The 27,667-nt window shown below is 41.1% G+C and overlaps 1 protein-coding gene across 7 annotated transcripts in view; it reads left to right on the top strand.

Annotated features, from left to right (window-relative positions):
- GIT2 (GIT ArfGAP 2) overlaps nt 1–27,667 on the top strand; it is an 855,235-nt gene that overhangs the window by 253,464 nt on the left and 574,104 nt on the right. For all 7 annotated transcript variants that reach the window (XM_086943130.1, XM_086943127.1, XM_086943126.1 and 4 more), the window contains exon 3: nt 13,947–14,059. In XM_086943130.1, the coding sequence (XP_086799256.1) occupies nt 13,947–14,059 (113 nt within the window). The remainder of the gene's footprint in view (nt 1–13,946; nt 14,060–27,667) is intronic.

Genomic DNA, 27,667 nt, shown 5'->3' with positions numbered 1-27,667 from the left:
TGTTATACATTACCAGTTGCTATTTAGAGATAGCACGATAGTTCGCTCCTTTCATTCAGTGCATTGGGACTTTGGGTAGACAGTTTGTGAATCCAAAAGTTTTCACGTTGTAGCATGTGTTTGGTATTGTCTCTTCCTTCTGCTTTCTCTACTACTTCCAGGATGATATACTGTAGTTGAGAGATGTTGTGTTTTGCCTCTATGAAGTGCGTGGCTACTGTTGATTTAAGGTTCTTCAGTCTGATGTTGGATTTGTGTTCGGTCAGCCTTACCTTGATGCTTCTCTTCGTTTTGCCAATGTACAATTTACCACATGGGCATTTCAGTGCGTAAATTACATTCTTGGAGTTACATGTAGCGTTGACTCTGATCTTTATTTTATTCCCTTTCATTGGGTGATTAATGGAATTTCCTTTGATTATGTTGTTACAACAACTACAATTTAAACATGGTTTAGTTCCTTTGAATGTCTCAGTTGCTGGTTTCCGTTGTTTAAGGATTTCCCCTAAGTTCTGTGCCCTGGTGTGTGCAAATATTGGATTCTGTGCAAATGTGTTTAGAAAATCAGGTTCAGATTTTAACATACTCCAATGTTTTATGATGATCCTCTTGAAGTTGTTGCTTTGTGTCGAATATTTGGATACCGCAACTATGCGTGTTTCTTCACGTTTTTGGGTTGTTTTTAGAAGATTCCTCCTATCCATATTATCCACTTTTTCTCTTGCTTTGTTAATCACCTCTTTGGGATAACCTCTGTCTATGAATCTTGAGCCCATCTCATCCAAGGTTTGTTTTACATTTTCGTTATCTAAAGTTATCCTTTTGACCCTTGTCATTTGGGAATAGGGTAGATGTAGTTTCAAACTTGGCTGATGAAAACTAGTATAGTGTAACAAATTGTTCTTGTCAGTGTCTTTGCGATATACATTAGTTTCAAAACCTTTTTCAGTGTGGGTGATTCTGACATCAAGAAAGGTTACCGTGGATTCTGATATATCCCACGTTATTTGAATTCGGCTGTCCTGTCTGTTAAATTCCTCTAGCGCAGTTTCTAGCAGAGTTTTGGAGGATTTCCACATGATAAAAATAACAACAAGCATGCCAATCACTGCAAGTCCTTTTTTAGAACAAGGTCAAGCGCAAAAGGGCGATCCCGGAGAGGAAAGAAGAGAAAAGGAGAAAGAGAAAGAACACCCTCAGACGAGGAGCACCACGATTCCAAAAAAAGACAAAGACAAGAAAAAAACACAGAACTGAACCAACTAGTCATCAATATAAGTGACTATCAACCGAGTGATTACGAACTGAAATTGTTACAAAGAGGCACGTCATTCGTTCCCACAACAAACACCAATGCATTGGAAACAGAGGTGAGTTTTTTTAAACTCATGCGAAAACTCAGACTGAGGCATTTTTTTGACCACGTGCTCCCACATTCTGATAAAGAAACTGAGGATCAATTACGTGGATTACGCACAACCAGCACCTTCCAAGCTCCCATAAGCCACAAAACATTGGATTTGTTTGAAAAAATGGTAAAACAGGAACTGGCTCAATTGAAATGGGATAAAAAGACAAAAAGAAATATGACACAGAAAGACTTGGGTACCCTAAGGAAATTAGCAATGAACTCGCACATCAGATTCACCAAAGCCGATAAAGGGGTTGCATTAGTCATTATGAACAATGATATGTATGAAAAGAAAGTCCATGAACACATTTCAGATACCAACACTTACTTACCACTCGATGGGAATCCCACTAATGAATTTATTAAGATATTGACTAACATTGTCAATAAGGCATATGAGATGGGAACTATCAACATCAAAACTAAGAACTTTTTGATCAAGACAAATCCAAAAAGTCCGGTATTCTATATGATACCAAAAGTTCACAAAGACCTAATGGACCCACCACTACGACCGATAGTATCAACCAGAGGAAGTTTACATGAGCCTATAGGTCAACTGATTGACAAATATCTCCAGCCCACAGTCAGAAAAATGAGAACTTATGTAAAAGACACGACTGACTTTCTACTTAAATTAGAGGAGATACAAATGGAGCCAAATGAATCTGTCATAATGTGCACGGCAGATGTAAAATCTTTGTACACAGTGATACCACATCAGTTGGGAATGGAGGCTATTGAAAAAGCTTTGTTGAACACAGATATGAGTTTGGATTTTCAGGTATTTCTCATGGAACTTATGACTTTCACTTTGTACCAAAGTTACTTTAAGTATGATGACAAGTGGTATCAGCAACTCACAGGAACCGCCATGGGAAATTCGGCGGCCCCGGTATACGCGAATATCTTTATGGAAGACTTTGAAGAATCCAACATGTTGTCGAAACCCATCTGGAAGGAAAACCTTAAATTCATAGTTCGTTACATTGACGACATTTTTATCATGTGGAAATCCTCCAAAACTCTGCTAGAAACTGCGCTAGAGGAATTTAACAGACAGGACAGCCGAATTCAAATAACGTGGGATATATCAGAATCCACGGTAACCTTTCTTGATGTCAGAATCACCCTCACTGAAAAAGGTTTTGAAACTAATGTATATCGCAAAGACACTGACAAGAACAATTTGTTACACTATACTAGTTTTCATCAGCCAAGTTTGAAACTACATCTACCCTATTCCCAAATGACAAGGGTCAAAAGGATAACTTCAGATAACGAAAATGTAAAACAAACCTTGGATGAGATGGGCTCAAGATTCATAGACAGAGGTTATCCCAAAGAGGTGATTAACAAAGCAAGAGAAAAAGTGGATAATATGGATAGGAGGAATCTTCTAAAAACAACCCAAAAACGTGAAGAAACACGCATAGTTGCGGTATCCAAATATTCGACACAAAGCAACAACTTCAAGAGGATCATCATAAAACATTGGAGTATGTTAAAATCTGAACATGATTTTCTAAACACATTTGCACAGAATCCAATATTTGCACACACCAGGGCACAGAACTTAGGGGAAATCCTTAAACAACGGAAACCAGCAACTGAGACATTCAAAGGAACTAAACCATGTTTAAATTGTGGTTGTTGTAACAACATAATCAAAGGAAATTCCATTAATCACCCAATGAAAGGGAATAAAATAAAGATCAGAGTCAACGCTACATGTAACTCCAAGAATGTAATTTACGCACTGAAATGCCCATGTGGTAAATTGTACATTGGCAAAACGGAGAGAAGCATCAAGGTAAGGCTGACCGAACACAAATCCAACATCAGACTGAAGAACCTTAAATCAACAGTAGCCACGCACTTCATAGAGGCAAAACACAACATCTCTCAACTACAGTATATCATCCTGGAAGTAGTAGAGAAAGCAGAAGGAAGAGACAATACCAAACACATGCTACAACGTGAAAACTTTTGGATTCACAAACTGTCTACCCAAAGTCCCAATGCACTGAATGAAAGGAGCGAACTATCGTGCTATCTCTAAATAGCAACTGGTAATGTATAACAGTAAGGGAACCTCTGGTCCCCCTTACACTGGACTGAATAACCTGCGATATTGCATGCACAATTTTGTAGTTTTTTCCTATTTGAATGTAATTTTTAAATGTTCAGCCAAATACATGTAATTCTACTCACTCACGACACACTAAGTGGATGTATAGCACTAGCGTCTATGTTTTGGCCCTTGGTTGCAGCCGCAAACCAGGGTTCGATCCTCTTATACCACCAACATGTATAACATTCAGTTTTGACTTTTAGAATTATTATGATTTATCATTTGGTCACCTTAATTAGTCTGATCTATAATTTGACACTGTACAGTAGAGTTAACATAGACTAGCCCGGCGGGTTTTGATCGCCGTCTTTCCTCCCGCCTCACGATCACGTGAGCGGAATGAGAGCGTATAGGAACAGTTGTTGTTAGTTACCATGACTACTATCCGTTTCGGAAGGGCAGAGAACGCCGATTGAGACGCCGAACCATCTGATACTAGGTCAGTTTCCTGAAAGCTCTAAACTAAACTTTAGTTCTGAGTAGAGTTTTATATACGCAAGCAGATTATTTACCCCAGCGCTAGCATCTATCTCTGTTTTTACAGATTCCGAATCTTACATAGAATACAGTGACACGTGAGTGAACCTACTTACTAGCACATTTAGAATGTACACCGACGAATTTTGAGAAATGTGTCAGTCACTATGTTTTTGAACAGTATGTTAATGGTTTGAACAGATTTAAAAATTACACGTTTTACATTTTAATTTTGGCATTATATGTTCTTTGTTTTAGAGTATGTATCCCCTGATGAAGGGCGCTTCGGGACGCCCGAAATGCATTGGATAACGAAACAATCTATGTCACTGATGTGAATATACGCTTCAAAATGTTGTGAATGATTTAAACAACAAATATAAAGCATACAAGTAAACATAAAAATAAAGATAATACATTTTTCCTAAATGGATAAAAACGTGTGTGGAATCCTCTGATTCTAAGGGAGGAGAAAAGGTGTGCTCCAAGGGGATGTCCCTAATGGTTCATTAGTGACATCGTTCCAGTAATGTTTAAATATATACATTTCTGTATCAGTCTCTCACTTTCTGTATAAGTGGCTGCATGTGTTGGTGAGTAGCTATATGAGTGATACATGAGTGTCTATATAGGTTATTGTTTTTTAGGTCGAGGTATATCCGGTTTTGCCGAAGGCAAAACCGGATGTAAAGAGATCTTATGTTGCATAGTAGGGCAGTTTAGACCCGCCTCTCAGCTCCCTTCGCTTTCATTGGCTGGCTTCCTAAACAGAGGCCAGCCATTGGAAGAGAAGTGAGTCATTCCAAACAAGCCCCGTCTTTTTCGGATTTGGGGGCGTCATTTTTGCTGTTCTTTAGCTCGTGACGTTGTCCGTCACTCAGGACAGCAAAACACGCCCCCAAATCCGAAAATGGCCGCTCGTTTCTCCAAGGCATTTTCTCCTTGCCTCGGAGAAACGTGGTGGTGTTTTTGGAGCTGCTCGCCTCCCTAGAAGCTGCTCGGCTTCGCTCCTCTCCTCCCTTCCCTCTGCCCTCCTCGTCGCGCTCTCGCCTCCCTCCCCCCCACCCCCGCCACCCCTGCAGCTCTCCTCCGTCGTGCCGCATTTGGTCCACTTCTTCACTCCTCCCTAGGAGCTGCTCGGCTCCGCTCGCCTCCTCCCTTACGGCGGATGGGGCTTCCGCCCAGCGCCTCGGAGCCGAGCTGCTGTCTTTACCGCCCACACGCAACACAAGGAGAAGCAAATTGCTCCTGCCGCTTCCTTGCACACACGCTGTGCTGATTCCGAGGCTATCGGCTCTTGCCGCTTTTCCACCCACAAGCGGTGCAGAGGACCCGGCACTCCCCCCGCCCACACACTGCCAAGGCTGTATCTCTAGCAGCCAGTCTGGGGACCCGTGCTGGTGCCCGCTCCCGTGCTCTCCCCGCTGCTCCCCAGCGTGCAGATGCCAGATAGGATCTCAGTCCCCTGCAGTTTCCTCGGTTGACGACGAAAACAAGAGCCGCTTCCTCTGCTCTGGCGCGGACACGGGCAGTCAGATAAGTTTTCTTTAAATTTATTTTTTAACCCCCGCGCGAGTCCCCCCCCCCCCCCCCCCCCCCCGCGAGTATTGTGTGGGTGAAATTAAGCCCTTGATTGAAAAAAAAATGTTCTTGGGTCTGCTTTTGCTTACGCACATTAAACGCAGATATAAATATGTTTTAACCTTCCTATTGGTTTCTGAAAGAGATCGCCTAATGTACAGTTTAGATGTATTGGATTGTTTTGAATGGTTTTATATAATTGTATATGGTTCGTGATCTGATGGCCATCTTCAGTACATTCTGTCATCTTAAAGTTAGACAGCACGGGATGCAACCTTTACTGCCCTGCCCCCTTGCTTCTTGTTACTAGACGGAGAGGGCTCGTACATATGTGAGCCAATACTTTCAAGTCCAATCTCCCACCATGAATAACACTAAGATGGTGAAACTTTCACGAAGTTCTGAAAGGTTGTTCAGAAATTGGGTTTAAAGTAAATTATATTCACGCTTTGGTGCTATTTTATTTAGTTTCCAATCTACAAATACCACATTTTATGTATTTTGGTTTGCCTACCATCACTTCCCATCCTGGTTCCCTTTTCTGCAGGAGCTTATCAAACAGTCGGCCCACAGCTGTTTTTCGTGTTTTTTTTTTTTTTTTTAAATAAAGATGTGCTTTTTTATTAATCTCCGGTGCATGGAGAAACTGGCATTATCACTTGCATAACATTTGTTGAATTTGTAAAGTTTGGCAAAATGGTTGCAGGTGTTTTTATGCTTCGATACTGCTCGGCGTCTTGTGCTTTGATTTAGGGTTTATACCGCCTCTGTTGTTGCATCGGAGCCTCCCATTGGCCTTGTCTCAGCCTTTCCTCCGTGCCTGCGCCGAGGATGCAGTTAGGTACTCCGGCATAAAGCACTGTAGGTTAAGTCTCACCAGCTGTCGCCGCTGACACCGAACTGATTTTAAAGACCGTGTCGCCTACCTTCCACGTGCCGAATTAGGGGGCACGGACTGGAGGACTGTGCCCGTTTTAAAATTAAAGCTGATTACATGGCATTAACACTGCCTTTACAGCACTAAGACGGGCCCTCCACGCTCATCAGCAATGCAATATGCTCACTTCTGTGACAGATTTTTTTTTCTCTCTGACTGAAGAAACCATTCAAACGATGAACATGAGATGGTTTTTAAAAATGCAGCTTTCCGTATTATGTCATTTTACTCTGAATTACACGGATAACTTGCCTCCTCTGTTTTCCTCGGTAAAATTAATCTTCGGCTTATTGGGTCCCCTGTGAATTGAGGATCATTTGTCCATCCTGGAAATGACTGCAGCCTTTTGCAACAGCCTGACCCAAATTATCCAATTGTATCGTCGTTCCGACTGGCGCGGAGCTCTGTTTCAGTTGCTGTTTCAATGCTGCTTTGCCATTTCTTAATCCTGTATTTAACACAGGTGTTTCACGTTGCATTCTGTCCATCTCCGAAGCAGGATGAAGGGTTGAATTTCATTCACCAGTTTAGCGTTAGGTTACCCATCTCAGAAGGATGAATGGTTGAGTAGATGTAGCCGGGATTTTTAACCTGTTGCAAATGGTTTACACAGACCTCAGGAATGAGTGCAGATCTCATATGAGGGATACAATACTAAGTATATTCATCACCATAACCTTTACAATACTCTACAATCTTTTTGAGGGATTTCACTCCAAAATCAAGATACATGTGTAGGCTGTTAAAATGCTTATTAATTATATCTAGGTGACCCACCTTTTTAAACTTAATTTTTTCCAATCAAATTGACAGTGGAAAAAACTGAAAAATGTTCAAAGGCAGTGTCTTCCCTACTCTTCCCATTGACCTTAGCCTTCAGGTTGCGATTTCCGTGCAGCAGATAATCATGGCATTGTCCTAATCGAAAGCAGTGTATCATGCCTCGTATCCTCATATTTCGTAACTGGACTTGCTAACATATCAGTCTGTGCTGTCGTAGGCCCTGCTTCGTGGTAATTATGAACACGTCGAGCAACTTGGTTGATTAGCTACTAGATAGACCATTCTGACCTAATGAGTTAATTTTCGCACAGTGCAGCAAACCCTTCCTTCGCAAGCCGGCAGGGTTTTCTAGATTAGTTCTTAAGAAGAGGTCCTCATATATACTGTGGACAGATTAGGTGGTCTCCTTATCTACATACCTGTGGGGTGTCCTGCATCATGACTCAGGTAAGATGTTGTATTGCTCTATTTGATTCTACGTTTCCTAGTCAAAAACACAAACGCACCGAATGCCTGTGTTCATCTTTCACCTCCGCTTCTGAGGCTTGCCCCGTAACAGGGTTATGGCATTTACTGCTTCAGGGGCCAGCATGGCACTTCGTCCAGCTCTCTAAAAAGGGTTTGCTTGGATGCTTCTTGGAAAACAACCTCGTTAAAGATCGAAATGTGGAGAGATCATATCTACCTTCGCTTTATGAAGGGGAATGTGACAGCATATGGACTACCAAACATATCCTGCAGCGAATTTCAACAATTTTATTTGACTTTTCCTTATTCTGTATTGGAATAATACATTTTAGTAGGTGGCGCTGTCTGTGTGAGGGTGGCTCTGTGTAGGTGGCTCTGTGTGTGTGTGGGTGGCTCTATCTGAATGACTGTGTGGGTGGCTCTGTGTGTGTGTGGTTCTGTATGGGTGTAAATCATTTGCGAGCGATTAAGCTATTGGCATTGTAAATGACAATGCCATTTATTTAACAATTAAGCTATTGGCAATGTAAATGACAATGCCATTTATTTATGATTTAAAAAAAAAATGTCATGAGCAATGCCAATAGCTCTACCTTTAATAATGCCGAGACCATTGCATTGTAAATGCTTGTTTGATTATCAGTAGGAGTGTCTGAGTGTCTGTATGCTTCTTTGGGAGGTCTTACGTAGTGCATAGATGCATGAATGAGTGACTTTCTGCTTGTATGTGTTGAAAGCAGCATATGTGCAGGACTGTATGGGTGGATGAGTGTGTGTGGTGAGTAGGTATATAGGTCATTGGTTTTTTTTCTGTATGGGTGGATGAGTGTATTAATGACTGTCTTAATAGTGTATTTGTGATTAAGTACATATGTTTTAAACTTGTACATATGAGTTATGTGTGAGTAACTCTATGGATGAGTGTCGGTGTGTAACAGGATGATCCGGATGTATCAGTGTATGAGTACATATGATGAGTGAGAACATGTATGAGTGACTGTATATGTCTGTTGATGAATGAGTGGATGTGTGTATAGATCTTTGAATTACTAACTAGGTGTGTTGTAAGTGGCATTGGTATGTCTATTGTATTGAAAATGTTATTTTCTATTTTTGAATGTCTGTAATAAAGGTTATATTAGGGTGAGAGAAGGTCTGCCACAAGGATGATGTCACCAGTGATGTCACTGACCATGTCATGAATGATGTAATATGTGACGTCATCAGCAGTGCATTGCGGGCGCGCAAGTTATAGTTAGCTGAACTAACTATAACGTGGAATTTCAATGGTTTTATGAGTGAAATATCCAGCTAACTATAACATGTGTGAAACCTACGTTTTTTTTCAGTGAATTTCAAAGGTTTTCTAAATGCTACTTCCTAACTATAACGTGTGTAAAACCTACGTTTTTTTCAGTGAATTTGCAAGGTTTTTAAATGCTAATTCCTAACTATAACATGTGTTAAACCTATTGTTTTTTCAGTGAATGTCAAAGGTTTTTTAAATGCTAATTCCTAACTATACCGTAGTCAAATGTGTGCATGGTTTCATCTCTCTTGATATACGATGGACGTCGGCTGTTTGATGTACAACAATCCTTTAACCCCTCCCACGCTTATGACGGAACTGCTCCGTCATAGCCGTCGGGTGGGCTGTGCTGGTGACGGAGCGTTTCCGTCATGGCCCGCCCGGCACGCCTGCACGGTGCTGATTTCGCGCCTGTGCTGACGTTCTGAAGAACGGGCGGGGCCATGACGGAAACAGATGCGTCACGTTGTAAATCGCCCGCACCATGGCGCATCTTTTGCACCACCGCTGCGTCACAAAAGTGACGCAACGGCGGCGCAAAACCGGTGTAAGGGGCTTGTAAATCTGCCCCAAGGTGTCTAAAGGTAGGGTAGTGAGTTAAGGGAAATAAAAAATTATGGGAAGAGCAGTATGAAAAAGAAAGTAAAGGAGGAGGAGTGACAGAAGGGGAGTGAGGATGGACATATGGAAGGAGAGTAAGGGACAAAGATTTGCGCCTGCGCTGACGTTCTGAAGAACGGGCATGGCTATGACAGAACCAGATGCGTCACGTTGTAAATAGCCCGCACCATGGCGCATCTTTTGCACCGCCGCTGCGTCACAAAAGTGACGCAACGGCAGCGCAAAACCGGTGTAAGGGGCTTGGAAATCTGCCCCAAGGTGTCTAAAGGTTGGGTAGTGAGTTAAGGGAAATTAAAAATTATGGGAAGAGCAGTATGGAAAAGAAAGTAAAGGAGGAGGAGTGACAGAAGGGGAGTGAGGATGGACATATGGAAGGAGAGTAAGGGACAAAGAGAGATACATAAAGTAGGGTAAGGGGAGTGAAGGTAAAAGAAATGGAAAGATGGTGAGGGAAGGGGATTTGAGGATGATAAAAGGGAGGTAAGTGACCCCCAAGGCAAAAAAAAATTTAAAAAAGTTTGGAAAATCACGGGGTGCACGCGCGCACCCCGCGACTTCCCCCCCCAAAAATATTTATTTTTTTGCCTTGGGGGTCCCTGTGTGACCCCCTGAGCAGGCCTAGGGGGTCAGGGTGCTTCTACCCTACACGTTTGTTTTTCTGCTTTGCTGTGCCTCAGTCTACCGAGGCACAAGATGGCTGCCAACAATTTCTGTTTTAGAGTGTTGACAGACACTGGCAGCCAATCAGCATGAAGCTTGTGCACGGCAAGGTGCGCGCACGGTGCGCGCTTATAGATATTTAATTGATTTCAACTGTAATTTTCTCAGCCACTACTGGAGGGATTCACACCTTTTAAACAAAAGCGTGATCTGCGTACCAGACCCTACCATTTTCCCAAATTTGGTGTAATTCCGTTCAGCGGTTCGGGCTGTAGCCGTGTCTAAACGTACTATGGAAATTAACATGGGGAAAACACGTTTTGAGACCCCCCTTTTTTCTTGGCCCCCGTTTGACGAATCTTCCCGAGACTTTCAGGGAAGGAGCGGGCCATCTTCTTTGAGAAATTCGCGGAGATTCATCAACCGGCGCCAAAGTTATTCCCAATAGAATGTTGCGGATTTCCTATGGAAACTAGGTCCTAACTATAACTACCTACTGGCGACCGCCAGTAGGATGGAGATATATATATATATATATATTATATTATATTCACTGAAAAAACCATAGGTTATAGACCATATATAGTTAGGAATTAGCATTTACAAAACCTTATTTTACTCACACAAAACCATTGAAATTCGCATATATAGTTAGTTGCACTAACTATATATCGCGCACCCGCAATCCACTGCTGATCATGTCACATATTACATCACTCATGACATGGTCAGTGGCATCACTGATGACATCACTGATGACATCTCAAATGACATCACTGATGACATCTCAAATGACATTACTGATCACATCACTGATGACATCATTCATGTGATAATACGATGAACCTCTTCAGACTCTAATATACCCTTAGATACACTCAGTGTAAACAGACACTCAGACTGTCACTCATCCATGGAGTTACTCACACACCTAGTCAGTCATGCAAAGAATCAATCACACCTCCATTTCCTCAACTATACAGTTATACACACCTTACTTATTCAAACATATACTAACACATATTTACTCTCTTATACAATCCCTGATATAAATTCACAATGATCCATACAGCCACTCACACATTCACTGGCTCTTATGCACAGTTATTTATTTATGTAAACTCTCACATGTACTGTGTTTTACATATGTACTTACTTTGACATGTAGCACTGAGATATCCATTCACTCACCAATACAGTCATGCACACAGTCAACCACCCATACAGCTGTTTCCACATGCACTTTTGAACCCATACATCTAGTGAATCAACTGCTCACACATCTATGCACAAAGTCATACACCTCCCAGCCACCCACCCACACACACACTCAGTCTCCCATACAAATACTTGGGCAACCAATCAATAACCCATATAGTTACTCATATAGCTACTGATCAACACATGCAGCAGTTTACAGAACAACAGACATAATGATGCACAAATTAAGATAGTTTAGTCACTAACCCATGCACTCAGTGAGACCCATTTAATCACTCTCATACAGTCAGTCATGCACCTACTAAATCCTTCATCCAGACACTTATACATCCACTCATTCTTCAATATGTAAGACATATTTTAAATTTACAGAAACAAACAGTCACTGGATGTTGTCATCAGTGATGTCATCAGTGATGTCATCAGTGATGTCACTGACCATGTCATGAATGATGTAATATGTGACATGATCAGCAGTGGATTGCGGGTGCGCGATATATAGTTAGTGCAACTAACTATATATGCGAATTTCAATGGTTTTGTGTGAGTAAAATAAGGTTTTGTAAATGCTAATTCCTAACTATTATGGTCTATAACCTATGGTTTTTTCAGTGAATTTCAATGGTTTTTTAATAGCAAATATCAAAAGCTGTAAAATGTATTCTTCTTTTAAAGGAAAAATATATTTTATATGTATTTAATATAATTTTTTTATGTATATACATTTTTTGAGGGAACGAATTTATCAACTATCATGCTGAAGAAGAGTGTGGGGAAAAAAAAACAAAGAGGAGGACTAAGAGGAAAGAACAATCAGTTCAAAAATACAATTGCTTTAAAGCATGAAGTGCTTTTCCACACATTTACATTTAAATAACCCATATTAGAACATACAAAATATCTACAGAGGAGACGGTGTACATTGAATTTTAGACTCTTCATTGGTACCTACATGTTGGTGCTTACATCACCCACACAACACAACAGCTCTATTCAGAGCTACCCTACCTCAAAGCACTCTAAAATATTATTTTACTATTTCCCTTGGTTTTTCCCTTGTTACGCTTTCCGGAACGCTACCCGGTGCGCGGACCGGGCGATAACCGTGCGAAAATTTGAAAAAAAAAAAGTTTTTTTTTTTTACATATATGGGCCTCCTCAGCCACCCTCAGAAAACCTAAGGGGTCAGGATATGTCTCCCGTGCCCCCTTATACCCATTCCCAACATTGTTTATCCTCCATCTTGTGACTAAATTCGTCCGAAACACAAGATGGTGGACTCCCGTTACGCTACCGGTGAGCTACCCGGTTCGCGTACCGGGTAGCGCTTCCACCGCGAAAAATCGAAAAAAAAATTTTCTTTTTTTGCCCCGCGGGGCCCTTTAATAGCCCCCACATCAATCCTAGGGGGTCAGGAGGGGTCTACCTTGCCCCATTTATTCATTTCCCCCTTCGTGAATTTCCACCTCTTGTCTCTCGATCCTACCGAGAGACAAGATGGCGGCCGCTCCGGACTGTTTAGAATGTTGAGAGTCACCAGAGAGCCAATCCGCTTCTCCTCGCGAAGTTCCGTTACGCGTCTGGTACGCGAACCGGGGCGCTAACCGGGACGCTGTCACAGATATATATTTTTTTTAACGTTAATTTCTCAAAATCCACTGGAGCAATAATCTTGAGACCTAGCTGTGTTCTCAAGGACACCTATCTCTGAAATTTAGATCGCTTGGAAAATCTGCTGTGGGATCACTTGCGTTTGTTCAATGAAGATACCTTACCAAAAAGGCTTTGCGAGTCACAAAATTTGCACAGCACTTCTGCTTTGGTGTTCTGAGGTAGGTTTCTCAAATCTGACCTAAGTGCCATACCTTCATACTTGCCAACCCTACCATTCAGTGTCAAAAATATATCGGCGTGTGTTGGTCTAGGTAAAGAGCTTAGTTAAGGCCATAACTACATGTAAGGTTAGGTTGGACATTTAGAAATGCCCAATATCCTTGAGAATTAAGAGTAGGTCATTTCCAACGCCTTGTGAATTCAACTGTTCTCTATAAAAACACTTTCCATGTAATGTTAATAGCTGTTTTAAGAGTCTTTCTCCGGTTTTGACATGATTAAAAAACGTGCAGAACTTCTATTATATATGTTGTAGTTTCTGTAAGGTGTTGGAAAACGAATATACATTACAAATTATTGACTTGTCTAAATTACTGTGTAATTATAGGACTTTAGGTTATTTTTCTTCAAAATAGAAATGTAATCTTGTTTCTTAATCAGTTGTTTTAAACGTAACAAAGCTACACTATGTTTTTCATTGTAACACCTAAACATGTTGTTTGCTTTTCAGATGGTCCAAACACTATATAATAATGGCGCTAACTCCATTTGGGAGCATTCTTTGCTGGATCCTGCATCTGTACTTAGTGGAAAACGTAAAGCCAACCCTCAGGATAGAATCCAGTAAGTAAAGGTTTCTCACGTATTTTAGCATACCCATTGCCCAATGTTGATACTGCAGTTGAAGGTCCCAGTAACTAAACAGTAACCTAAAAAGACATCGAACTTGAAAGTAAACTAAAGAATGATAGATATATAAAGCATACCATTAAAAGACTACATCGACTAATGAACCAAAATGTGGGGTAAATTAAATTCTCAATTAAATGACCATACTACTCTTAACAAGTGACAATGGAGAAAGGACTACTCTGACAAAAACCTCAACATTCCAGAATGTGCCTACTACGCACAAAGTATATTTCAGGAGATATACTGTTGTCTAAAAAGAAGTCGAAACTTAAACAATTTGCCAGGAAACAACGAAAATGAACACAGGCATTCATGTAAATGCCAAAATGTTGAACACTTTCTAGACCTGACTTAATTGTCTCAATGCTCTTCTTGTTTCAATTCCAGAGGATCCGTACTGCTAGTAAACAATACAAGCTAAGAGGGAATCCACCCTCTTGCTGTACAAGTCAATAATGAAGACGAAACGTAAGCAAAATGCCAGTAGCCGTAATCTAGTTGTTATTTCTTTTAGATCGAAGGAAGTTATTGATGTTCTGCATAAAATTTTATAAATCATCCTTGCTTACTTTTACATCACTTATCTTTTTGAATCTCTGTGTGAGATTATCTGTATGGTTAAGGGGTGCAACTATAAACTGATTCAAAAGCTTTTTAGTTGAAGCTATACACACACACCAGTTCAGTGCATGGATCCATGCATGTATCTAGTACGCAAGTCCCTGTTTCTGAACCGATGCACGCCCTTCTAAGTTCCGTTATTTCTGCTGAACTTAAGCGTTCTGAACCAGCCTATCTTGTGCTCAGCAGTTCCCTTTGCGAGGTCTCAGCTCAGTTCCTTTTTAGGTGTCGCCTGAACAGTGCTTGGGCTGTGCTTGTTAAATAAATCTCTTGTATTCAATATATCTTAAAAGGGGAATCATATCAGTTTTCATGGTCGAATTACTGTATACATTTCCTTTGTGTGGAACTTTTTGTGTGGCTAACTTCCCTTGGCTGCACGCATTTACGATACTTCTACTAAAGCTGTTCACACTGTTTAAGCCCCATTCACTGTCAAGATGACAGCGGGAAAGACAGACCGGTTCTAACATTATGCTGGATTGCTTTCTTTTTATCACTTTCTTCTGTAAAGCAGTTGCTTCAGCCTTAGAACATTTGTTACTGATCAATACTGGGTATGGGTTCCCAAGCAGCAAGGCCAAACCCTGCCTTAACTAGTATTACAAAACTAAACGCCAATGCTGCCATGTAATTTCAAACCACTTATTTCATTCCGTGCATATGAACAAAACTAAATGCAAGAAAGAATCTTATCTTTGAGTCAATCAATTCGTATTTGCATTTTATTTACACTTTTCTTCTTTTCATGTATTTTTTCAAATTTTTTTGTTTCAACACGACTTTTTTGTGAAGCACATTACAAAACAACAATACAAAAAACACACATGTAAGTACTTGCCTTTATACATCACTCATACTGAAAGGGGTTTCAATCATACTCAGAACACATTCATACCACTAACAGTCTAACAGAGCATACATTTTTCATACAATGTATATACAGTTCATGAATTGGAAACCATAGATCATTGTTTATGGATATAAATCTCTGAGGTCAAAAGATTTGTTCGGTTCTCTTATGGTTTCAACGTAAGAAACGTGATATAGAAGGGTCTACGCGTTTCAAACTCCTTGGTTATGGAGTTCTCGTCAGGACCAAGGGCTGTGAATGAAAAACAGGGGGAACCTATATTAGTGCATGATCTAATTCTACATGAGCCACTTTGGGTTCAACACCCACTTCTCTGCTTCTTACCTCTCTAAATGGGAAAAGGATGTGCCTCATAAATTCCTCATCTTTCGTGGAGCGGGACCACCTATGTAAAAAGTATATACACGCTTGTTGGAGTGGAATTATATTGACAACCTTCCGCATCAAACATGCTCAGAACCATACTCACTTATGGCGGGATATCTTTCTCCTTAGTTCTGTATTGGGGAAAGGGACAGAGAATCTGTCAGCGGTTTGTACTGAGTTAAGGTTGAACTAGGTTACAGCATGTATTTCGTGGCGGATCTTACCAGTTAATTTGGTTGTGCACGCCGAGATTTTGGATTCTGTAATGGATCGGGTGAAGGTTCACAGTACGTCTGTGGGGACCAAGAGCGAGAATGTCTTAGTATTTGTTTGCGCTTCGGTAACAATTTAGGTATCGTGAAGGCATTCGTTAGATCATACCTTTAGTTCGTAGTGCGCTCCATTTGGGTCCCGTCTCCCGATCTGGAAGGAAAAGCACACAGTGATGTTTTAACTTCCTGGTTTCGAGATCACATGACTTTCTCGTGCATTCCGGTCGCCATGTTTGTCTAGTCAAGTTGACATTGTTGAAGGTTGCGTGTGTGAGTGGAACATTCACATTATAATCCTTGTAATTCGTGAAGGAATAGTGGTCGTATTGTTGATTTCGGATATTTAGAGAAACATGTTTATTAAGGATGAGGTGAATCCGATGGCTACTCCATCGGGGGCCTTCTTGGATAGGGAACCTATTCATCCGTTGTGTACAGGGTGCCAATGTCTCCTCTATTGTGTCTTATAACTTGAACATTTCAGACAGTTTGTTTAATCCATTGGTGGCCGTGTTAAATCTAACGATCATTGATGCCTCTTTTTTGGACAATTTTGCATCCATATCCCCTCCTCTCGGGTCTTGTTCCACTTTTGTTATTACAGTCCATCGGAAATCATTATCTTCGTGATTTTTCAATTGCCAATGATTGACTAATGGGGCGTTGGGTACCTTCCGTTTTATCCTCGATTTGTGTTGTATTCGAGAGCGCACCTCCTGATTGGTTTTCCCAATATATAGGAGGTTGCATGGACATCTGATCCCATAAATCACATATTTGGTTTTACAATTAGTAAATAGTTCATGTTTCCATGTTACTCCATTGTATTTAAACAATGATCCTTCTTCGGTCGACTCGCAACAATTGCATCCTCCACATTTATGGTGTCCCATAATTGGGGGTAAGCCCATCATGCTTCTCAAATTGGTGGATGGTTTCGTTGGTAATGCAGCTCTCACCAATTTGTTGGCCAAGTTTGATTCTTTTTTGAAGGCGAATAAAGGAGGTTTGTTCAATTCTTCGCTCAAATTTTTGACCAGGTGGCAGTTGTTATTTATTACTTTCTTTAGCATATTTGAGTTTGGGCAATAAGTAGTAACCAGGGCTATTCGGTCCAATTTCTTTTTTGGTTTTTTTCTCCAGCAGATGTTCTCGTGGAGTCCACCATGCTCGTTTTTTGGAACGGCGTAGAAGTTTTTTAGGATACCCGCGGTCAGTCAGATTGTTATTCAATTTTTCGGCATGTTTCTCGTATTCTTGCTTCTCTTGGCAATTTCTCCGGATTCTAAGATATTGCCCATAAGGCAAATCTTCTTTTAGGCTGTGGGGATGGTTGCTTGTAAAGTGCAATAGTCTATTTCGATCTGTTTCTTTTTTGTGGAGGGTAGTTTTTAGATCTCCTTCATCTGAAGGGTATACCTCCACCTCCAAAAATGGGATTTTGTTTCTTGAATATACAAGGCTAAATTTGATCTCTTGTGTTCTGTTGTTGAGCCATTGATTAAACCGCTTTAGTTCTTCTTCAGAGCCAGACCACACAAAGAATACGTCGTCGATGAAACGACTCCAATGCTTAATAGCATGTTCAAAGGGATTGTTTTGGTAAATGAATTTTTCTTCATAAATTGACATGAAGAGGACGGCTAACTCCGGGGCGAATGGACAGACCATAGCCACTCCCCCTGTCTGGAAGTAAAAGTCCCCATCAAAGAGAAAATAGTTGTGTTTTAAAGCAAACTGAGCCAGCTGTATGATGAATTCTGTTGGAACTTGTTCTGGTTTTTCTCGAGTTTCCAAAAAGTATTTGAGAACCTGTAGTCCTTAATCTTGTGGAATTTGGGTATATAAGGATGTTATGTCCATTGTAACCAACCAATCACATCTTTTATCAAATTTCACATTTTGTAGTTTATTAATGAAGTCGGTTGTGTCTCTAATGTAAGACTTTACATCAGGGATAAATGGCTTCAAGAAGAAGTCCACAAATTTAGAAATTGGTTCCATCAGAGACTCGCACCCGGATACTATGGGTCGTCCAGGTGGAGAGTTGGCGTTTTTATGTACTTTCGGTAGTACGTAAAAGAGTGGAATTCTCCAACATGGAAATTACCGGACTTCATAATAAATCCACGTTTCCCCCCCCCCAACCATAAAACACCAAAGGTATTACTAACTTTTGAGAAAACCATCCTCTCAGCAATTGGCGAAATGGAGAAAAAGACCAAGTGGGTCAAATATAACATTACGAAATCTGAGTCAACAGCACTAACATACTTAACAAAAGATACATCTGTAATAATTAAGCAAGCAGATAAAGGTGGATCAATTGTGATATGGGACCGTCAACTGTACCTCAATGAAGTCAAAAAACAACTAAGCGACACCAACTGCTATCGCAAGCTGAACAAAGACCCGACAATGGAATTGAAACACCAATTGCATTCCATCATTGATGAAGCCTTCCAAAAAGGATTTCTTGGAAAAAAGGAATTTTAATACCTGAAAATAAAACACCCGAGAATTCCACTCTTTTACGTACTACCGAAAGTACATAAAAACGCCAACTCTCCACCTGGACGACCCATAGTATCCGGGTGTGAGTCTCTGATGGAACCAATTTCTAAATTTGTGGACTTCTTCTTGAAGCCATTTATCCCTGATGTAAAGTCTTACATTAGAGACACAACCAACTTCATTAATAAACTACAAAATGTGAAATTTGATAAAAGATGTGATTGGTTGGTTACAATGGACATAACATCCTTATATACCCAAATTCCACAAGATGAAGGACTACAGGTTCTCAAATACATTTTGGAAACACGAGAAAAACAAGAACAAGTTCCAACAGAATTCATCATACAGCTGGCTCAGTTTGCTTTAAAACACAACTATTTTCTCTTTGATGGGGACTTTTACTTCCAGACAGGGGGCGTGGCTATTGGCTGTCCATTCGCCCCGGAGTTAGCCGTCCTCTTCATGTCAATTTATGAAGAAAAATTCATTTACCAAAACAATCACTTTGAACATGCTATTAAGCATTGGAGTCGTTTCATCGACGACGTGTTCTTTGTGTGGTCTGGCTCTGAAGAAGAACTAAAGCTGTTTAATCAATGGCTCAACAACAGAACACAAGAGATCAAATTTAGCCTTGTATATTCAAGAAACAAAATCCCATTTTTGGACGTGGAGGTATAGCCTTCAGATGAAGGAGATCTAAAAACTACCCTCCACAAAAAAGAAACAGATCGAAATAGACTATTGCACTTTACAAGCAACCATCCCCGCAGCCTAAAAGAAAATTTGCCTCATGGGCAATATCTTAGAATCCGGAGAAATTGCCAAGAGAAGCAAGAATACGAGAAACATGCCGAAAAATTGACTAACAATCTGATTGACCGCGGGTATCCTAAAAAACTTCTTCGCCGTTCCAAAAAACGAGCATGGTGGACTCCACGAGAACATCTGCTGGAGAAAAAATCAAAAAAGAAATTGGACCGAATAGTCCTGGTTACTACTAATTGCCCAAACTCAAATATGCTAAAGAAAGTAATAAATAACAACTGGCACCTGGTCAAAAATTTGAGCGAAGAATGTAACCAGGACTATTCGGTACAATTTCTTTTTTGATTTTTTCTCCAGCAGATGTTCTCGTGGAGTCCACCATGCTCGTTTTTTGGAACGGCGAAGAAGTTTTTTAGGATACCCGCGGTCAATCAGATTGTTAGTCAATTTTGCGGCATGTTTCTCGTATTCTTGCTTCTCTTGGCAATTTCTCCGGATTCTAAGATATTGCCCATAAGGCAAATTTTCTTTTAGGCTGCGGGGATGGTTGCTTGTAAAGTGCAATAGTCTATTTCGATCTGTTTCTTTTTTGTGGAGGGTAGTTTTTAGATCTCCTTCATCTGAAGGGTATACCTCCACGTCCAAAAATGGGATTTTGTTTCTTGAATATACAAGGCTAAATTTGATCTCTTGTGTTCTGTTGTTGAGCCATTGATTAAACCGCTTTAGTTCTTCTTCAGAGCCAGACCACACAAAGAACACGTCGTCGATGAAACGACTCCAATGCTTAATAGCATGTTCAAAGTGATTGTTTTGGTAAATGAATTTTTCTTCATAAATTGACATGAAGAGGACGGCTAACTCCGGGGCGAATGGACAGCCAATAGCCACGCCCCCTGTCTGGAAGTAAAAGTCCCCATCAAAGAGAAAATAGTTGTGTTTTAAAGCAAACTGAGCCAGCTGTATGATGAATTCTGTTGGAACTTGTTCTTGTTTTTCTTGTGTTTCCAAAATGTATTTGAGAACCTGTAGTCCTTCATCTTGTGGAATTTGGGTATATAAGGATGTTATGTCCATTGTAACTAACCAATCACATCTTTTATCAAATTTCACATTTTGTAGTTTATTAATGAAGTTGGTTGTGTCTCTAATGTAAGACTTTACATCAGGGATAAATGGCTTCAAGAAGAAGTCCACAAATTTAGAAATTGGTTCCATCAGAGACTCACACCCGGATACTATGGGTCGTCCAGGTGGAGAGTTGGCGTTTTTATGTACTTTCGGTAGTACGTAAAAGAGTGGAATTCTCGGGTGTTTTATTTTCAGGTATTCAAATTCCTTTTTTCCAAGAAATCCTTTTTGGAAGGCTTCATCAATGATGGAATGCAATTGGTGTTTCAATCCCATTGTCGGGTCTTTGTTCAGCTTGCGATAGCAGTTGGTGTCGCTTAGTTGTTTTTTGACTTCATTGAGGTACAGTTGACGGTCCCATATCACAATTGATCCACCTTTATCTGCTTGCTTAATTATTACAGATGTATCTTTTGTTAAGTATGTTAGTGCTGTTGACTCAGATTTCGTAATGTTATATTTGACCCACTTGGTCTTTTTCTCCATTTCGCCAATTGCTGAGAGGATGGTTCTCTCAAAAGTTAGTAATTCCTTTAATGTTTTATGGTTGGGGGGGGGAAAAACGTGGATTTATTATGAAGTCCGGTAATTTCCATGTTGGAGAATTCCACTCTTTTACGTACTACCGAAAGTACATAAAAACGCCAACTCTCCACCTGGACGACCCATAGTATCCGGGTGCGAGTCTCTGATGGAACCAATTTCTAAATTTGTGGACTTCTTCTTGAAGCCATTTATCCCTGATGTAAAGTCTTACATTAGAGACACAACCGACTTTATTAATAAACTACAAAATGTGAAATTTGATAAAAGATGTGATTGGTTGGTTACAATGGACATAACATCCTTATATACCCAAATTCCACAAGATTAAGGACTACAGGTTCTCAAATACTTTTTGGAAACTCGAGAAAAACCAGAACAAGTTCCAACAGAATTCATCATACAGCTGGCTCAGTTTGCTTTAAAACACAACTATTTTCTCTTTGATGGGGACTTTTACTTCCAGACAGGGGGAGTGGCTATGGTCTGTCCATTCGCCCCGGAGTTAGCCGTCCTCTTCATGTCAATTTATGAAGAAAAATTCATTTACCAAAACAATCCCTTTGAACATGCTATTAAGCATTGGAGTCGTTTCATCGACGACGTATTCTTTGTGTGGTCTGGCTCTGAAGAAGAACTAAAGCTGTTTAATCAATGGCTCAACAACAGAACACAAGAGATCAAATTTAGCCTTGTATATTCAAGAAACAAAATCCCATTTTTGGAGGTGGAGGTATACCCTTCAGATGAAGGAGATCTAAAAACTACCCTCCACAAAAAAGAAACAGATCGAAATAGACTATTGCACTTTACAAGCAACCATCCCCGCAGCCTAAAAGAAGATTTGCCTTATAGGCAATATCTTAGAATCCGGAGAAATTGCCAAGAGAAGCAAGAATACGAGAAACATGCCGAAAAATTGAATAACAATCTGACTGACCGCGGGTATCCTAAAAAACTTCTACGCCAATCCAAAAAACGAGCATGGTGGACTCCACGAGAACATCTGCTGGAGAAAAAAACCAAAAAAGAAATTGGACCGAATAGTCCTGGTTACTACTTATTGCCCAAACTCAAATATGCTAAAGAAAGTAATAAATAACAACTGGCACCTGGTCAAAAATTTGAGCGAAGAATTGAACAAACCTCCTTTATTCGCCTTCAAAAAAGAATCAAACTTGGCCAACAAATTGGTGAGAGCTGCATTACCAACGAAACCATCCACCAATTTGAGAAGCATGATGGGCTTACCCCCAATTATGGGACACCATAAATGTGGAGGATGCAATTGTTGCGAGTCGACCGAAGAAGGATCATTGTTTAAATACAATGGAGTAACATGGAAACATGAACTATTTACTAATTGTAAAACCAAATATGTGATTTATGGGATCAGATGTCCATGCAACCTCCTATATATTGGGAAAACCAATCAGGAGGTGCGCTCTCGAATACAACACAAATCGAGGATAAAACGGAAGGTACCCAACGCCCCATTAGTCAATCATTGGCAATTGAAAAATCACGAAGATAATGATTTCCGATGGACTGTAATAACAAAAGTGGAACAAGACCCGAGAGGAGGGGATATGGATGCAAAATTGTCCAAAAAAGAGGCATCAATGATCGTTAGATTTAACACGGCCACCAATGGATTAAACGAACTGTCTGAAATGTTCAAGTTATAAGACACAATAGAGGAGACATTGGCACCCTGTACACAACGGATGAATAGGTTCCCTATCCAAGATGGCCCCCGATGGAGTAGCCATCGGATTCACCTCATCCTTAATAAACATGTTTCTCTAAATATCCGAAATCAACAATACGACCACCATTCCTTCACGAATTACAAGGATTATAATGTGAATGTTCCACTCATACACACGCAACCTTCAACAATGTCAACTTGACTAGGCAAACATGGCGACCGGAATGCACGAGAAAGTCATGTGATCTCGAAACCAGGAAGTTAAAACATCACTGTGTGCTTTTCCTTCCAGATCGGGAGACGGGACCCAAATGGAGCGCACTACGAACTAAAAGTATGATCTAACGGATGCCTTCACGATACCTAAATTGTTACCGAAGCGCAAACAAATACTAAGACATTCTCGCTCTTGGTCCCCACAGACGTACTGTGAACCTTCACCCGATCCATTACAGATTCCAAAATCTCGGCGTGCACAACCAAATTAACTGGTAAGATCCGCCACGAAATACATGCTGTAACCTAGTTCAACCGTAACTCAGTACAAACCGCTGACAGATTCTCTGTCCCTTTCCCCAATACAGAACTAAGGAGAAAGATATCCCGCCATAAGTGAGTATGGTTCTGAGCATGTTTGATGCGGAAGGTTGTCAATATAATTCCACTCCAACAAGCGTGTATATACTTTTTACATAGGTGGTCCCGCTCCGCGAAAGATGAGGAATTTATGAGGCACATCCTTTTCCCATTTAGAGAGGTAAGAAGCAGAGAAGTGGGTGTTGAACCGAAAGTGGCTCATGTAGAATTAGATCATGCACTAATATAGGTTCCACCTGTTTTTCATTCACAGCCCTTGGTCCTGACGAGAACTCCATAACCAAGGAGTTTGAAACGTGTAGACCCTTCTATATCACGTTTCTTACGTTGAAACCATAAGAGAACCGAACAAATCTTTTGACCTCAGAGATTTATATCCATAAACAATGATCTATGGTTTCCTATTCATGAACTGTATATAAATTGTATGAAAAATGTATGCTCTGTTAGACTGTTAGTGGTATGAATGTGTTCTGAGTATGATTGAAACCCCTTTCAGTATGAGTGATGTATAAAGGCAAGTTCTTACATGTGTGTTTTTTGTATTGTTCTTTTGTAATGTGCTTCACAAAAAAGTAGTGTTGAAACAAAAAAAATTTGAAAAAATACATGAAAAGAAAAGTGTAAATAAAATGCAAATCCAAATTGATTGACTCAAAGATAAGATTCTTTCTTGCATTTAGTTTTGTTCATATGCACGGAATGAAATAAGTGGTTTGAAATTACATGGCAGCATTGGCATTTAGTTTTGTAATATTAGAACATTTGTGGCATTTCCTATTCATTCCTCTGTACCTTTCTTTGAACTTTGTAGGCATTATCGGATTCATTTTTTCAACTTAATCTATTTGGTCATTATGATCAAATTCTAAATGTTATAATATTTCTAGTTAAAAATAAAATTAATATACAAGAGCTATGTTATATTTTACTACTAAACAGGAGCCACAATTGCAATTACCTCGCAGACAACCGGGTCATGATTTGAATGGTGCAGCAGGTGCAGTAGCACTGGGCCCAAAAGTTGTCTGAACTCCACAAAACACATAGCAGTGCCATATTTTACTACTATACAATTGCAGTTATCTTGCAGTTAAAAGGGACTTGATTTTTAATGGTGCAGCAGTTGAAGTGGAACTAGGGCTAAAAGATCTAGGGACCCCACTAAACTCAGAATATTGCAAAACGTTAGCACTATACAGGCAGTCGCAAGAGCAGTTCTCTAGATGGCACTAGGCCAGGTGATTTCAGTGGTGCTGTAACACCGGGACCAAAAGTTGTCAGAACTGTTCTAAACAGCAAATATTACTATAGTTGACTACTAACAAAGCAGTCACAAGTGTAGTTACCTTGCAGACACTAGGGTCATGATTTTAATGGTGCAGCAGGTGCAGTGACACCAGGACCCAAAGCACTAAGAACCCCATTATACACCAAATATTGCAATATTTTACAACTAAACAGGAAGTCACAAGTGCAATTACATTACAGGCAATAGTCATGATGTGAATGATGCATCAAGTGCAGTGGCACCGGGGCCAAAAGTTGTCATAACACAGCTAAACACCAAATATTGCTATATTTTACTAGTGAAAAGGTGGTCACAAATGCATTTATCTTGCAGGCACTAGGAGCATGATTTATGGTGCAGCAGTTGCACTGGCACTTGGCCCAAAAGTTGCCAGGACTGCTCTAAACACATATTGCTATTATATCAACTAATTCTATTATTGCCCTCTTTCATTTTGTTTTTCAGAATTTTGCTTTTACTTAACTGCACTATACCACTAGCAACAGCACAATAGGTTACCTTTTTGTACATAAACAAGTCATAACACTTTGACAGACTTTCTGTAACTTATATTGTACAACTACTCAGCAAGCTACAACTAATCACATAGACGAAACCTAATGCATTTACCAATGCTTGTGGCCTTTATTTCCCTGTCTCTTCGTTAAGCTTGAGAAGCTACTGCTGCAACAATCTAGCTTGAAGTAATGCTCTTTTTATAAGTGAACATTTTGCAGTATCCAGCACACATATATTTGTCTTCTTTTGCTTGGGAGAATGAGAATTTGCCTAGTCTTAGTGCTGGTAAGTTCCAATTCTATTAAGGACTCGGAGGCGAGGATTATGCCTTCTTTCTTCACATTTTATTATTTTTCACAACAGCAAGAAAGACAAAAAACGACTTTTCCCATGAACACTTGGGAAACAGGAAAAACAAACATGTCCTTTGTCGGTCTCCACCACTCCGACAGCTCCCATCATGCTCCACTTCCTCTTTCTTCGCGCGAAGCCCAAGTTCCGGCAAACTCACGCGTCCTGTTTGGGACCCTCATTCCCTGCAAAAGACCACACCGTCAAAACTGCTCTTCCCTGTCGCATAGCAAGCACATTAAACATAACAGTGCAAAGCAACAGTAGCCATGAATGCAAACTTCGTAAACGCATTACTTACAGTACATACGGGGAGGGTCCCCTTCTTGGAAGCCATTGGGAGTGTAATCCTCGCCTCCGAGTCCTTAATAGAATTGAAACTTACCAGCACTAAGGCTAGGCAAATTCTCATTCTATGTCAGGACCGGAGGCTTCGGATTATGCCAGTTCAAAGCTTGTCGACAACCAGCCGAGCCACCTCTAACACTGGCTTAAAGTAAAACTTCTTAAACGTGGAATCTGAGGACCATTCAGCCACTCATCAGATCTTCCAACCGAACACCCAGTGCAAAAGCTTTGGAGGCCATAGCTCCTCTCGCTGAATGCGCACCAAACTGTTTGGTGTAAATCCCCGCCTCCTGCATCACCCAACGCACCCATCTGGCGATTGTTGGGGAAGAAACAGCATTGTACGGTTTCCGTAGGGCAATAAGAAGCAGACGTTCGCCCGGCGGGCGAGTATCTTCGGTCAAATCTTGGTAACCACGGAGGCACTGCACAACACACAGTTTAGGGGAGTCTGGAAAAGCAGGGTATGAAATAACCCGGGTTAAGCCTTAGTGCGCCTGCTCACTGTAAAAGTGACCCCCTCAGGTGAGAACTCTGGCCGTGATGTCAAGAGCTCGAAAGTCCGAGACTCGCCTGCAGGACACCAGGCACAGCAACATCGCCAACTTAGCTGTGAGCTCTTTACGGGAAAGAAACCTGTTCGCTTGCCAAGACAGAAATAAATTCAACACTCTATTAACGTCCCAAAGGACATTGTAACGCGGTTCCGGTGGCAGCGAAAGGCGAATCCCTCTCAAAAGCCTGCACACCAACGGATGTTCCCCGATTGGGGAACCTTGCACCAGATCATGGCCCGCCGAGATTTCAGAACGGAAGGTATTTATGGAATGGTAGGCTAGACCCTCTTCCGCCAATCCGGCAAGGAAGTTAAAAACATGCACTACATCTGTCCCCACGGGATCAAAACCCCGTCGCACACACCAACGATGCCATCTATGCCAGGCTGAATGATATCTTAGTCGTGCTGACCGCCCAGGCCTTAGAAAGCAGGTACTCTGCCTTTCCCGAAAGGCCTGGGAGAGTCCAGCGACGCCTGAGATCCTCCAGGCCATCAGCCTCAGAGAGCCGTCCTAGACTAGCTGGTGGGGAATCCCGTCCGGATTGAGAAGGATGTGAGGAGAGTGGGGGAGTAGGATTGGAGAATCCCAGGAAAGTTCCAGGAGAATCGGAAACCACACTTGAGATCCCCACCATGGTGTAATCATCACCACTTGCGCCGACTGGCGAGGCAACAACGCTGACACACGCATTATCATTGAAAACGGGGGAAACGCATACCCCTGTTCGCCCGACCAGTCCTGAAGAAAGGCATCCGCGCCTCCGGGCGCCAACGGAAATACCTCGGGAGCTGATGGTCCAGACGTGACGCAAACAGGTCCACTGAGAATGGACCCCACCTGACCATCAGCTGGGAGAATACTCGAGGATCCAGTTTCCACACGCTGGCATCCAATAGGTGTCGAGAGTGCCGATCCGCCACCTCGTTCTGCCGACCTGGCAGATACTCCGCCGTGACGGACACCTGATGGTCCAGGCAAAAATGGCAAAAGTCCTTCGCCAGGTCTGCCAACAACTTGGATCTGGTGCCACCCAGGTGATTGATGTATCGGACCGCCGATACGTTGTCCAT

The sequence above is a fragment of the Lissotriton vulgaris genome, chromosome 11, assembly GCF_964263255.1.
Source record: "Lissotriton vulgaris chromosome 11, aLisVul1.2, whole genome shotgun sequence".
Taxonomy (NCBI): Eukaryota; Metazoa; Chordata; class Amphibia; order Caudata; family Salamandridae; genus Lissotriton; species Lissotriton vulgaris.
The sequence above is the reverse complement of the archived record's forward strand: the minus strand, read 5'-3'. Positions and strand labels throughout refer to the sequence as shown.